This window comes from Chelmon rostratus, chromosome 4 (genome assembly GCF_017976325.1).
Source record: "Chelmon rostratus isolate fCheRos1 chromosome 4, fCheRos1.pri, whole genome shotgun sequence".
In the NCBI taxonomy this organism is placed as follows: Eukaryota; Metazoa; Chordata; class Actinopteri; order Chaetodontiformes; family Chaetodontidae; genus Chelmon; species Chelmon rostratus.
Window position 1 is genome coordinate 27,191,719 of NC_055661.1, and position 15,216 is coordinate 27,206,934.

General features: G+C 43.9%; 1 protein-coding gene across 1 annotated transcript; it reads right to left on the minus strand.

Annotated features, from left to right (window-relative positions):
* Window positions 1–888: 888 nt before the first annotated feature.
* LOC121605494 (espin-like protein) lies at window positions 889–14,909 on the minus strand. The gene is made up of 11 exons (XM_041935416.1): window positions 14,609–14,909; window positions 13,753–13,943; window positions 11,028–11,214; window positions 10,765–10,947; window positions 10,501–10,632; window positions 4,975–5,148; window positions 4,737–4,878; window positions 4,432–4,604; window positions 4,185–4,349; window positions 2,380–3,329; window positions 889–1,420 (listed from the first exon to the last, which is right to left on the minus strand). Exons 1-11 carry the CDS (start codon window positions 14,900–14,902, stop codon window positions 889–891), a joined length of 3,123 nt encoding a protein of 1,040 aa, XP_041791350.1. The 5' UTR covers window positions 14,903–14,909.
* Window positions 14,910–15,216: the final 307 nt, after the last annotated feature.

A 15,216-nucleotide genomic window follows, 5' to 3' on the forward strand; every position in this document is an offset into this window, starting at 1 on the left:
GCCTGTCGTTCGGTTATTTTTAGGACCGACAGTGACTCCATGCTGCAGTTAGATTCCAAACAACATACATGGGACCCGCAGCTGCTGTTACAGGCACATGTTTAGCATTTTCTCAACAGGCCTGAAAGCTAGTAAATGCAGATAAAGGATGCAGTATGTTGCATGTTACAATAATCAAGACTATGTTAGACAAAATGAAATGGGTTTTAATTAAAAGTCCCTTAAAAAAGGTAAGAAATTAAAAGAAGGTGTTATGTCAGTGAAGTCCTAACAATAAGGTACTGATGAATAATCAAGTTCAGCCTTACAAGGAATGAAATTACACGGGTAGCTGTGTAATGATTTATCTTATAAAATAATACCACAACTGGTCCTCTTTCTGCCAGATCACTGGGTCTAGGCTGTGTTGGGAGTATTTAACTGCTTACAAAATTAAAAAATAACAATAAATCTCGAAACAAAGATGTTGACTCTCAGGAACACTTTTGTAATCGGGCTGGGTATCGGAGATTTGTTACCAATTTGATACCTGAGTTTGAACAGCAGTACCAAAATATCTATTAAACATCTTACATTGCTATTTTTTTACAAATCATATTTAAATCTTCATAACAAAGTCCAAATTTCTGAGACACATTGGAGTTTAACGTTTAAACACAATAAAATACAGTATAAAATTAACAAAATTATGACCAATATCTGATCAAATAAGTAAACAAGGCTAAGAATCTGGCTAAGCAGTCTGTGTTAGCATTCAGTACTTGATAGTTGACAATTACAACAATTCAATTCACAACTCAAACATTATTTAGGTTTGATATCCAGCCCTAATGTGATCTAAACAAACATACAAACAATGAAAAAATATCAAAAGGATGACACAAGCAACTACTCAAAATCAAATATCTCTGCCTCCTTCTCTTTCCAAAAAGCAAAACTCCGGTCAATGTACTTACAAATTTCTTCATTGCTAAAACTGGAAATGTCAGTTCCGCAGTGCAGCATCCCCTCATCGGGTGTGGGCGTCTGCACTATGACCTTAGGGACCTGTCTAACCTCTGGGAGGCTATGTTTCACCACTTCTACAGTGCTCTCAGACTGACTCACAGCATTCCCAAAGAACTTCACCTTAATGTCCTCAAAGCCGTCCTTCCACTCGCGGTTCCCAGCCTCAATGTCCTGTATGACAGCCTTATGGAAGTCCCTGACCAGCTCCCAGGGGAAGCTCCCCACGTGGTCGAACACCTCGAAACACAGCAGGTGCCTCATTTTGCGTTCGTCCACAGGCAGCTCCAACTCCAGGATGTGAAAGTAGCCCAGCATGAAGAGATCCAGCGTCAGGTTGTCGTACTCCACCGGCACGCCATCCAGACGGGGCAGGAACTGCTCTGGGGAGTACAGGGCTTGCTGCCTGTGGAGCCTGTGGATAACACTGGATGGTTAATCGAGATGCATGTTCCAGGTTGCAACTAAAGACTCTAATCTTCACCACCAAATATTAGGAATTCTTCCTCGCTAAATGACCTCAGGTGATTAAAAGATTTTCAAGTTGATTAATTGTCTGTCAGTCTACTAATGGATTACTGAGCTTTTCAGCAGCATTCCAAACCAAAACTTTTACAGGGTTCAGTGGCTGCAAACATGTTCGCTTATCAACACATTCATCAGGCATGGAGCAATATTAGCATTCATAGCACAACTTCATTGTGTTTCTGACCAAACACAAGTCCATCGTTGACTCCTTTTAGCTGTTTTTGTGTCTAAAGCCCAAAAAAATGATCAGGGTGTTTTGCGAGCAAAACGTTTGCTAGCTAAGACGTTTTTTTCCCAGCTAGTTGCTAACTTTGCTGTTGCTCAACATGTGGCTTGAAAAAGGGTTGATGAGGCTGTGAGACTAAACAAAAGGGCAAAATTTGTGTTTGTTCACCGTGAACTTCTTTCAAATTATGTAGTCACTTCATCGATTGCTGATAGAAAAATATTGAATAGCGGAGCGTTAACATGAAAAGGGGTGTTCATGGGCAACAAGGACCTATTCAATACCAGCTCAGACAATCAATGAACGCATCTTTCTAAATGAGCAAGAAGTTTTGACCTTAACAGTTCATTAATCGCTCTTCAAGAGCAGTTCCAGCATCAAGTATCAAAAGGTAAAATGTTATCACAAACAAAAAATGACCACTATAACACATCAGAGCTTTAATTCAAGGCACGGCACAATAAACTGCTTAGAGTGTGTGCAGTGTGTAGTGCTGTACAAGTTTTAGGTAATTTTGACATGAACCTGGCATAATGTGAGTAGTGCAGGTGTGGAGACCTAATGTGGAGACATTCTGTTGAAAACGTGGATGGGGGCTATAAGTAGTCATGCAGCTCTACCTGCGTATCTGTCTGGACGGGACACTGGAGATCATGCTCCTCCAGTTCCCCAGCATCTTGTTGACAGCACTCCTCTGCTTGAAGAAATGTCCCAGAGAGCTGTTCATCATCTTGGACTGGGCGCTCTCCACGCCGCCGGACCCTGCTTTGTCTCCCATCGACGGGTTCCCGCCACTCATCTTCCTCTCTGCCGCATCCTTGCTCTTCAGCGCCACCGTGTAGGCAGACTTCTTCCAGTGGCCCAAGAACAGCACGACTATACGCTCCTTCCGAAGGCTGGTGGACTCGAGAACATCTGCAACATTTTCATCATAGTCAATGCCGGAGTCACTGTTCTGGTCTGTTTCTGGGGCCGGGCTCAACACTTTTAGCTGCTTGTCCGACTCTGGGGCCTCGAGCTGTGTTGAAGAACTTAACACTACAGCCTCCTCCGGCGGATCTGACAAAGGTGAGTTCTGTGTCTCAAAATTAGACTTCAGAGTCCTTACAGACACTCCAAACTGATGGATTTCATCCTCTATCCTCTCCCTGCGACCCCTGGTGGAGTTCTGTCTCTCTGGCGTCTGAGAGAACACGGTGATCAGGTCGGTGTTGGGCATCTTGCAGTAGGGCTGGTCTGTCAGATTGGTCATGAGCAGAGACATGCTCTTCACGATGCCCGAGATGCGGCCGCACCACACGGGTAGAGGAACTTGACTGGAGAAGTTTCTGAACTGTGTGTTGACGGTGATGTTCACTATGGGGGCCGGCAGGATGTGCCTGAGCTCCTCAGCTAGGCGAGCGAGCTCCAGCTCGTAGCCTTCACAGTTCCTCTGCATGGAGACGTTGGCAATCTGCTGCTCCAGATAGATGAGGTCATCCTCAGCCAGCAGCTCACCAGAGGGCCCCAGGATGGCATTGTGGGCTTGGGAGTACCTCCAGCTGACTTTGGCATATCTGTTCCCATTTTCCTGTAAGAGAAGAGGCAGATAAACATGCAGGATGTCACATTTAAAGTTTTTCTAACATTTTAAATGGCTTAGGCGTGAGAGGAAAAGAGTAATGATATAGTAAAACTGCGATCCAAACCTCAAAAATATGACCTGACTAGCAATGTGTTATGTCTTCAGTGATTTGTTACATGCAATTAAAAGTAAACGATGATGGAATTTCCAAGTGCTTTTTAAGATTTTCAGCAATGCAGATTTAGAATAGCATCACAAAATAAGACCACAATTTTTGCTTTGCTCATTGTGGTCTGCTCAGACTCAACAAGCATTAGTTTAGAAGGAGACTCGATTATAAGCCGGTTGTACAACACATAACAGACTTTATTTAGTGCTGCATGCAATTAATTGATTATCAAAATAAGTTAATTTTCTGTTAACTGACTAATCAATTAATTGACTAATTGTTTGGGCTGATTTTGAAAGTGGAAAAATACAGCAGCAGTTCTGGAAACATCTATCCTAACTATCCACCTAAACCAGCTCTGAGTTCAGGAATTAAAGATGAAGAGGTTGCATCTGAGTGTCTGAAAAAAGAGTGCCTTATCCTTCAGCTGCTTGTTTTCCATTCGTAAAGTCACAACATCATGTAAACACACTCCACAGCTCTTGATTAATCAAACATGTATCTGTTGGACTCGACTGATTGACATTGTTCTCCAGACGGGGCTAATGGAGCTAACATTGTGATCATGACGTGCTCTGTGTTGAGGCTCGATTTAGAGTATTACTCGCTGTAATTCACAGATCCGAGCCGTTAACAAACCCACCTTACATCTATGAGCACATCAGATTTTAAAGATTTGGATGAAACATTACCTTCCTCCTCTGATCTTCCTCATCCAGCAGCCTGGCCTGCAGCTGTCTCACCATGACTTGCCTCTTCCACTCAGCAATGGGGCGGCCTCTCTCATCGTGAGTGGGCACCAGGTAGTCGATGTCCGACAGGTTGGCCTCCTCGGTGGGCAGGACCACCATCTTGTTCTGCACAGATACAGATTTTAGCAAAGGGAGGGGGCGCATGCAAAGGAAAGATGTACAAAATGAGAGAGCTTAATGCACTAACTGCTTGCCCGGTGAAGACTCCTGATAACCCGGATTGTTTCAAGGATTTAATGGACTTCATGTCGCCAAGAAGTTTTCTTTCGGCCAGGAGGTTTGCATCAGGCAACATCGTCCTGTCAGCCGAGACAGATATCTCCCTCCCAGTGGCCTTGGGCTGATTCAAACCTTTGATAACTGAAACACAAATCAGAATCTTTTTTTTCCATTGAGCACTGACTTCCAGTAAACATTTCATACTGTAGCATTTTTTTGCTTTGTTCTGGTAAAAGACTGATTCAGTTTGGTAAACAGAGATGTTTTTCTCACCAGATGTTGCGATTTGAACCTGCTCGATTCTGCTGACAGCTGTTTTTGCTGGCTGGGCGGGTGTGGATGAAGCAGGAGGTGCCGGCGCTGCAGGAGGGGACTGAGGGTATCTCGCCTGTGGGGGCTCCTCACTCTCAGGTTGCTAATTTGCACAAATAAAACAGAGACGCGGCTTGTTTGTTTTGGGGTATAACAGGAAATTGTGAAGAATGGAAAGCATGGTGAAAAACTCGGTAACCTTTAAACTGTCCATTGGTGTGTCACTGCTGTAGCTGTCCCTGCATGTGTCACTCAGGCAGCCGTAGTAGTCCTCCCTGCTGCAGTGCAACAACACAGCCGGCTTCACCTTCACCTCCTCCTGCACTGGAACGGTTACCTCGATGGGCTTTTCTGCACAGGCTGTCTGCAAATACTGTATCAGAGTCACATTTAATGCTATCTGAGACCTGAAACTTGAGGCAGAACAGTAAAATTAGGGTTGTCATCTGAGAGCACCTGGACATGAGATTTCTGTTTGGAAATTTGATGATATTGATGGACCCTCATATTGTCCAATATGATCATATTGTCGTTGTTGTCTCATAGATTTTCAAACACCAACGTCTTTCCTGCTCTCTTTTCTTCTATTGTTTTTAAGCAAACACCAGCCTGGTTTGTCTCCTTAAATGTGAGTTCATGGCTGATTATGAAGCCAAAGGTTTTGTATTCCTGCATGTTTTCACACGGTGAATGAGGCGTCACACAGCAGAATCAGATTTCTTTTCACTGTGAACAAGATTAAGATTATTGTAAGCAGCAGACTCTCAGGTGACATCTGAACTCAGCGTTGTTCAAACCAAGCTTTTTATGTGAAATTTACATCAAATTATTGAAGAAAAAGTGCAAACACAACAAGAGAGGGGCCATAATTTCTTTCAGAAATATATGTATACTTTTTTTTAGCAGTCGGCACCACAACTTTCCACTTTCATTTATGACACTGTTAGATGTTTTTTGGCATTTCTGCTTTATCTAGATGGCGACAGCTGGAGAGGAAAGGCAGGAGGGAGCGAGACGGGAGACGGGATGACATGCAGCAAAGGGCCTCGGGCAGGAATCGAATCCGGCCCACTGACTCATTACTTTCTGAACACTGTACAGCCTTACAGTGATAAGGTGATCGTCAGTTGAATGTAAAACGTGCTAGGAGACAAAAAGTGACATTTTTGATTGCTGTGCAGGACAATGATGACCTAAGGAAGGTGATTTTTCTCTCATTTGTTGTCAAAGACACAATTTGTCTCACTCAACATAAGTCTTGCAGGTAAATGTAAATTTTTAGGGTTGGGTGAGGTTGGCTTTGTTTTTTAGAAACTCAAAATGTGTATTATGCTGATGAAATCATTCTTTAATTCTAAAAAAAGGCATGAACAAACAGGCTAAATGGATTTAATTAGAATGTCTAGATTGAAAATTAACATATCAAAACATTTTAAAGCCTGAGACATGCACTATGAAAGACAAAAGAACACAACAAACTCACGGGATAGTAAGCAACCTTGAATAATTGGCAGCATTTCACACCACTCTGGGGAGGATGTAGGATGTATGGAAACATTTAGATCCCCTTTAATGAACCTGCATTGTCCTAATGCACTCCATGCAGAATGTATATCAAATTCAGCTCTCCGAGGACATTATTAGTAACCAAAACATCAAAGGCAGCCCTAATGTGCTGCTGCATGCTGTTGTGCTTTGCGTCCATGAGGTGGTCCTTGCCATTTCCTCTCGCACGGCACTTTGATGTCGAACAGCACGAAATATGCTGTGACACTGCTCAGGCGGAGGAATAAACTTCCCCGAAGTTGTGCAATACATAAATAGATAAACAAGGGGGCTGGGAAACGGGGAGGGGGAGGCCGGTTCCTTTGTGACCCTTCTAGTAACAGTTCAATGTCCTAAAAGCTATGATGAACCGGTCCGTGTGTGTGTGTGTTTAATTAGACCCAGTGGCCAGAGAGCATTTGGTTTTCATCAGCACCCCATCACAATTGCCACGCAGATATAGATAGCCTAGCCCTGTTCTGGCCTGGATCCACTCTCCCTCTATCAAAGACCACAAAGAGTCCGATCACTACAGATTAGAAGCCAAGAGTTAAGAAACAGCTACTCAGTGCTGTCTCATTGTCAAACATGCAGCACCAGTAATCTGTGGTCCCTGTGGGTCGAGCCATGAGAGGGTTGAAGAATTTCAGCACACCGTGTGTATTTAAAATGTCTTGTAATTCTGCGCTGTGAAATCAATCATTAAAACAACCTGCTTCCATGTGAAATGTTCACCTTCTTGGTGATAAATTGCAATGTGGAATGTATACAGCGGGTGTACATTATACACAGAACACTATAGTGTAAATACACGTCCACTCACATGTTAAAATACTCTCAGGTTTCCTGCAGGGAGGTAAATGCATGAGAGGCTAACAACTGACTCACAACATTTACAGCTTCTTTTTTAACAACTACTGGATCAGAAAATTATATCAAGAAACAGAAAGTAGAGAGATTTAAAAAAAAGGAGGAAAATTCATGTCCAATTTGCAAAAATCAACAATGACAACATACCACGTATATTCAGGTCATGAGCCTGGAGTATTAGTCATGGCTAACCGTAAGAGGCCGCAACTGATCAGAAAATTGGTAAAGCGCTGCCAAAACATCTGCCAACTAGGGCCTCCTTAACAGAACTTACAAAACATTCCTTTCATTTTACAAAAATAATTACTCAGCCCGTCCGGTCACTTACTTATGAACAAATGCTCAAAGAAAAATAATGTACTGAAGCACAAGAAGGAGTACAAACAAGCAAAAGCAGCAGAAAAAGTACAACTAGTAGTAAGCATGATCAATACACCGACCTAAAACTAACCTTGACCTTGAGAGCTCTCCCAGTGCACACCGGTGCGACTTCACCGTGCAGTGAAACTCCAGAAGCAGCGACTTCAGCAGCGAGTATCCGGGGCGGCCGCTCCGAGTTGAGGATGTGACACTATCGTAAGATCACCAACCACTCGTTTGACACCATCATCAGCATCTCTGCCAGTGGCCAAGGACCGCCAGGCAATAAACAATAAACTCTGATCGGAGAATGCTGTTAATAATTAAGCGAAAGGATAGGATGGCCGGTAATGTCACTAATGCATGGACAAACCAATGGGCATGTTGTTGCACGAAGGGAGGTATCAGCGGAAGACTTGTCAAAGCAGCTGGAAAAGAGACATTTTATCCATGCGCGTTCAGCCGCTTTTTCCACTTGGGACAATTGAATGGAGGAGCTAATTCATCAAGCTGTTTTTATTGTGAGGGTGGGGGTAAAAAATGTGACAGTGGAAACACAATGTGACACCAAAAGCTTGAATAGATGGGTCCGACTGTTAATGTGGAAACACTGACAACAAACAACAAACACAGTGCTGTGACGAGCTGTGGCCACATTTTCTAAGATTTTATGACCGAAACCATCCACTAATTCACCATATCCTGATGAACGCCACCTCTGCCTCATCAAAACCCATGCATTCCAGCATCTTAGCTGGAGAGACGTTTGGAAAAACAACAAAAAGATGGCATTTAGGGCCGCAACTAACAATCATCTGACATCTGGTCATAAAAGACAAAAACTCGGCAAACATTCACACCTGAGAAGCAATAACCAGGGAATTCTGGCATTTTAGTTAAAACACTAGTTCAACGATTATCAAACTAGTTGCAAATTAATTCAGCCCATCAACCAATCGATTAATGGAACAATCATTGCAGCTCTACAGCTACAGCCCTGGCGAGAATGCTGATTACACGTTTTAATATGCGTACAAGCAAAAGGATATAAAAGCATGTGTTTTGTTTCTCGTGGCAAAAAACAAAGCAGAAATTTTCCTAATCCTAAAAACACACAGTGATGAATTAGATGACAGTGTGTTTCCTCTTTCCAAGTGTTCTAAAAATACCATTGTCAAACAACAGCATCTTTGGCCCGATGGCTGTGAATGGAGAGCAAAAGCCACAAATGTGTGTGAAGTAAACCTCACGCCACACAGTTTATTTGACTGCAGCTGTTCCTGCGATGCACGATGAGGACGAGAAGTTGACAGCGCTGAACGAGTCTGACCTCGATGTGCGCGATCCAAACATGCGGAGAGGCCAAACGCGCCGCTCTCCCCGGTCAATGCCTCAGCCCATTTAGGTCGCAGCTCGGAAATGAGATTATCTGACTGACACTTTAGAACCGATGAAACCTGTGATCTGCGCAGCACTTTACAAACCTAAAACACCACCGCAAATGTAATTAAAGCATGTCTACTTGTACACCTCATCTCTGGAACAGTAGGTTTCAAAGCATCTGTGCTCCGAATATCATGAGGATTCAAATCAATCAACTGCTATTTCAGGTTCTCCACCAGATGACCCCTTTGTTCACATCAAGCCTCAAGTTTGTGAATCCAGATCACACGTTGCCAAGAAACACGATACATCGTTTTGTCTGCTACCGACATTATACAGTATCCAGAGGTGACAATCATAGCACCCTCAAGACCCTGGAAAAAACATGACAGACAATCAAACGTGTGTTTGAAGCCACTGACATCCTGCTCTCCAAGTCCACAGAGGGATAGAGTTGCCGGTTCCAGGCATCAGAATGGTGAAAACGCTGAAACTTAAGCTTGTGGATCTCATAACGGGCTCAGCCCCTGGGCCCTGCACCTGAGCCTCTGGAGAGGGGTAACTGATAGGCCCTTAGCTGGCGGCGGCTCCGGCTGCGTTCGACGTCGCAGCGGCCCCTGCACTAATTAGCTCTCCATTGTGGATGGGAGGATTATTTCTGAAGGGGGAGCTCGGCAGCAACGCCTCGCTGCCTCCCTATCATCATCCTCTTCCTGTATGAGTGCTGCTCTTCTCTGCTGACTTATTCATGGCTTCAATTGGCTGACAGCTTTCGTTACTCTGTGTACATCGTTGTGTGGCCTGCCGGCGAGTGAAGTGTGATGGGAGAGACAACAACAGGCTGTAGGTGGACAGCTATGAGGCTTTAAGGTTCAACAAGTCTGCTGACTGAGAGATCCCCATAGACAGTATTCTCTGTGCCTGTTTAAAATCAGCTCCACAGGCTGAAATTACAGTATTGGTATCAATTGTAACCCCAATTATTGTGCAGCTATTTAAAAGACAAACAAATAAATCAAGATATAAAGAGGGCTTGCACAGCAAACTGACTATTAAAGTTAAATGCAGGCCAGTTTTTACTGCACTGACCCCTGACTTGAACAGGCAACACCAGCACAAACAAGATGTTAACACTAAAATATTCATCAATCACATTAAGGAGTGCCGTGCTTTCTACACAAAACAAAAGAGAGTCCTCGTGGCCAACTGAGAGCGAAGAATCTCTTGCTGCACTCACGCCACCATCGCATGTAATGCTTTATTAAACACAAAAGCCACTATCCTCCACTTTCTTAGACCTCTTAAACTGAGAGCATAGCAATCACGCTGAGTGGGAGAGAACAGCGCTAGAGAAGGACAGGCTTGACCTGCATGAAATACATGTCACAAATTAAGAAAATGATTCACCGAGGTTCCAAGATCTTCCAGATGTTCACTGTTGACCGTACTCACAAATTAGCTTTGATTTTCATGCCAGAGTAAACAGCTGGGCAGTACTGACACAAAGAAGGGACGCAAAGCAGGAAAATGTGTGAACTAAAACATACTGTAGAGAGAGGGAGCTTACATTTTTCTCCATGGCAAAAAGATATCTGGCACATTCATGGTGTCCATTGTACTCTGCCAAGTCTGCCGCTGTGAGCCCATCAATATCATGGTCTGTAGGGTTCGCTTGATTGGCCAACAGAATTTTACAGGACTGAGAAAAGGAACAGGACAATATGCAAATTGAGAAACAGAAATATGTAGAATATAGTGCTTTATGAATGCAGTTGGTTAGTTTATTTAGACAAGATAAGATAAAAACTGCAAGAGAAAAGGTGCATCCAACCTCTAGCTCTCCATTCTCTGCAGCATCATGAAGTGGGGTCCCTCCCCAGTAATCCTTGATGACCTTTGAACCCATGTGAAGCAGGCTCTCCAAGATGCAATAGTGCCCTCTGCTGGCAGCAAAGTGCAAAGCAGTTGCTCCATCTCTGTCCTGGCAGGACAGGCTGACATCGGTGCACGTCGCCTATTTGGATTAATGAAAAAGGATCAAAGTGGTGACTGAAAAAACACAATATGTCGAGGAAACACTGCATCTCTACTGACCAGCCACACCACCACAGCCTGGTGGCCCATGTGAGCAGCAGCATGCAGGCAGGTCATGCCATCGTGGGCCCTCAGGTGGACATCAGCCCCGCAGTCGTTCACAAGGTACTCTACAACATGCAGGTGCCCTTCCTGGCAGGCCAGATAGAGCGGAGTAGCACCGATGACCGTCTGGTGGTTCACACATCTGTAATCCGACATATATCAACAACAGGGATGCATCAGGTGAAGTTCGGAGCATCAGCCATTAAATGCTTTAAAACAGCATCACTACTAGGACCAATACCAAAATTCTGCAAGATGCAATGCACCAATTTGACATGTGGATGATTCATGATGTTAAAAACATATGCAGCAGATATACTGTATATTTTTAGGATATTTTAGCCATACTAACCAGTCTGGTCGGAATATTCAGAATTTTACAAAGAAGCTTTAAAGGAAACAACATGGTTTCCAAAAAGTTTCAAAATGCAAAGTGATTGCAGAGGCTTGAAAGTAGTGTGTCAGGACAGGAATGTATGAATAAAGAAGTGTTTTTAAGATCTCTGCATCAACAGCAAGTTCATTGCTTGAAATAGTGAACAAAATAATTTACTTCAGTATCATGAAACCATCATCAGCAACACAAGTATGAGTATGACAATGAACCTGTCAGTGCATCTTAGTAGGAATAAAAACATGACATGAACCATCTTTGCATCTGCAGAGACAGACAAACCTAAACCTGAAATACTGTGAAGTTTGAAGAAGATACAACAACTCTACTGTTGTTAAATGGAGACAAACCTGGCTAAAACAGTCAATAACAGGTATACAGAGAGCATCTCCAGCTACCAGAGGTGTGTTGGTTTGTGTGTTTTATGAAAATCCCCCACCGGAGTGACAGAATATAACAATAATATCAAAAACATACATGATATAAACGAAGGATCAAAACCTTTTTGGTTCTTGTCCATCAAGCCTGTCAGATATCGTAGGGCTGCGCTTACACTGACACACTGTGCTGTGCTTCAACAACCACATGGTTGACATGTGACCAACGGGGTCTTGGCATGCATTATTCACAGGTTACTGATGGTCACATGCGATGCTGTGACCCCGCCATGAGTGACACAAACTACAGTCATACCCTCCTGTAACAGGAAGATGAAGCAGGAAGAGCGAAGTATCTTCATCTGGTCTGCGCTAAGTGCCACTGTCTCAGGTTTAGTAGATGTAGGGTGTATGATCCATGTGGGGGGGTTAACATTTCAGGTGTTCACCTGCCCGTCTGGATGACTGCAGCCTAATGCCAAAAATCCTTTTAATTATGAACCATGTCAAAAATTGCGTGTCACTTGATGGTAATCAGTCATCATCTGTAAAAGTGATTTTACATAGAAAGACACATTACATAATAACTTATTGAAGATATATCAGACGGCGGTCTGGTGGCAACAAAGGAACCCTATATATAGTTGCACACAAAGCTGTTGCTATCATATTAGAGTCATATTACAGAGTGTGTCTACCAGCAGCACACTTAATATAATGGTTAGAGTGCACAGCACAGTAAGTTCCACCGTGAGATTACGAGGCGCCTGGTCGAAGTGAGATCACGACACGTGTTTCTTGTTAACAAAGTCACTGTCAGCATAAGGGCTGCGCTTTATTCTTTGGTTACCAAAGATATGTGCAGAGTTTGTCTTATCTACCTGACAAAGTTTAGTGTAATAAGTAGCGTTTCCCAACATTTAGTTGTAATCCAGTGTTTCAGTTAATCTGTTCAATCACCAGTCAGGTTCAGTTGTGCAGTTTTATTGTTTTCGACAAGTAAGTAAGTGGTAATGTTTCTCAGTTGTTGTCATCCTTGTGATGTGGTGCACATCAACCTCTTAATCACAGATTGTGAAAACAAGTGTGTGGGATTTGTTCCTCTAACCCAGAGATTCCCAAACAGGGGAACTCCTGCGGTTAACATGTGGAAAAGCTAAACTACCAGCTATGATAGGCTGACTACACAATACAAAAGCTCCCTCATCAGCATGCAAACACGCTTACAATGATAATGCTAGCATGTTGTCCATGTTGGTTTATTGTGTTAACATGCAAACATTTACTAACAAGCATTAAACACAAAGCACAGCCGAGGCTGATGGGAATGTCATGAGATGATGGCGACAGATGAAAAGCCTTCATTTGTTGATGTGTGACTCAATTTCAGAGCTGTCGAGATATTTCAACAGACAACTAAAAAGTAAAAAAAAAAAAAAGTCGTGAAAGAGGAAATGTCTGAGGATCACCAAAGTCAGGAGGATACATCGTTGCCATGGATATTGATACTACATTTTGAGTGAGTCCATGTATTTGGTGTTGAGATATTTGACAAAATAAGCGAAACTTTGACCTGCTGGTGGTGTTAAAGTTGTTTACATTTGTCCTCTTGGGACACTGAATGCCTGTTGTAAATTTCATGGCAGTCCATTTGACAGTTATCAAGATATTTCACTCGGAACCACAAATGTCAGCCTCACTGTAGTGCTGCAGGAGGAGCCAGAGGTTCACCAAAGTCAGCAGGATTCATCCTCTAGGAACCATGAATATTCGCAAAATTTCATAGCAATCCCTCTAATTGTTGATATTTTGGTCTGGATCAGTGTTGGACAGGCCGACACCCCCATTCCTAGAACCGTGCCACTAGCATTGCTAAAACTTAGCAGTGAAGCAAGGGCTGTGAACTCACCCAGGTGCCTGCTGAAGGAGCAGTTTTAAACAGGTGAGGTCCCCGCTGGCTGCAGAGTAGTGAGCAGGTACAGCTCCACAGTTGGTCTCCACCTCTGCCACTCCTCCAACAGAAAGCAGCCACTTAATGACTTCTACACAACCGAACCGGGCTGCGATGTGGAGCGCTGTGGCCCCGGCAGCATCCCTGTCCTGCAAACATTCACAACGATCAAACTTTGATGCAGCTCCATGAAGACAAATTGAACTCTACTGAAAAGGCTTATTGTAGGTAAACAATTGATTATCAAGACATGTCAAAAAGGCTTCATTACTCATATGTGCAGAGGATATAGTGAAGGATATTAAACAGGTGCATGTATTTTCCACAGCTGCAGCAGGGATTTTATGAGGGCCAAGTAATAGAGGCCTCCATTAAGAATTAACAGAAAAAAGCTATTACACGTGTTCTTTCATTTAGGCAGGATTCTGTACATTCAATCATAATGGACCTGAATAATTCTGAGAAACAAGAGAACATGTAGGTTCCTTCACTCTGTACTAATGGCTAAGTTCAGCAAGAGCTCCCCTCAAGCATCTGGAGGTAATTACACTTGCTACATAATACTAATGGATATCCAGTAAGTCAACACCATATGATGTAATCAGCTGGTCATACATATGAAAAGGTAGTGTACAGCACGTTTTACAATGCAGTGATGTAACCTCACTCTGGGATCAGTCAGATGACCATTTCAAGCCATCGCCTCGATTAAGACTCACAGATGACTGAGCTGGTAGGAATTACCTGGAAACCTGGTTGTGTGGCTTCTGTGTGTGTGTGTGTGTGTGTGTGTGATCTCAGTGGATAAACTTACCTCGATGTTGCAGCCTCCTTGGTCTGCCAGCCATTGCAGCTCCCGGATGTGTCCGGTAGCTGTCGCATCATGTGCTGGCGTGGCTCTGTTCAAGGCCCGGGCATCAGCTGCCAGTCCCAGCTCCATCACCAGGAACTGCAGGCACTCCAGGCGACCACACCTCGCTGCGTGGTGCACCGGTCCAGCACCTTGAGCATCAGTGATGGCAGGTAAGAGATGGCCAGCAGATGCTAGCTCCCTCAGGGCTGTCAGGTCCCCGGCTCGAGCCGCCTGGATGGCCCGATGAAGCACCATCACTGGCTGATATGAGCAGGTTATGGCACACAGAACAAGCTCCCTGGATCCCAGCAGGCTACCATCTCCTTATGATGCTCAACTCTCATACAATAACAGAAAACTCATGCACTCATTGCCTTCCCCCGAGCCAGGAAAGTGACACCCAAGCGGCGGCCAGCTGGCCAGCGTGGCTGCTGGGGAGAGAGGAGGGGGTCAGAGCCAGCGAGATAGAAAGGTAATGAAAGACGGGTGGAGGCGCACCACTCGTGGCCTCCTGCTCTCCTTTGTGTGGCAGTGACCATATGCTGGCACACGCGCCAACGCTTCACTGG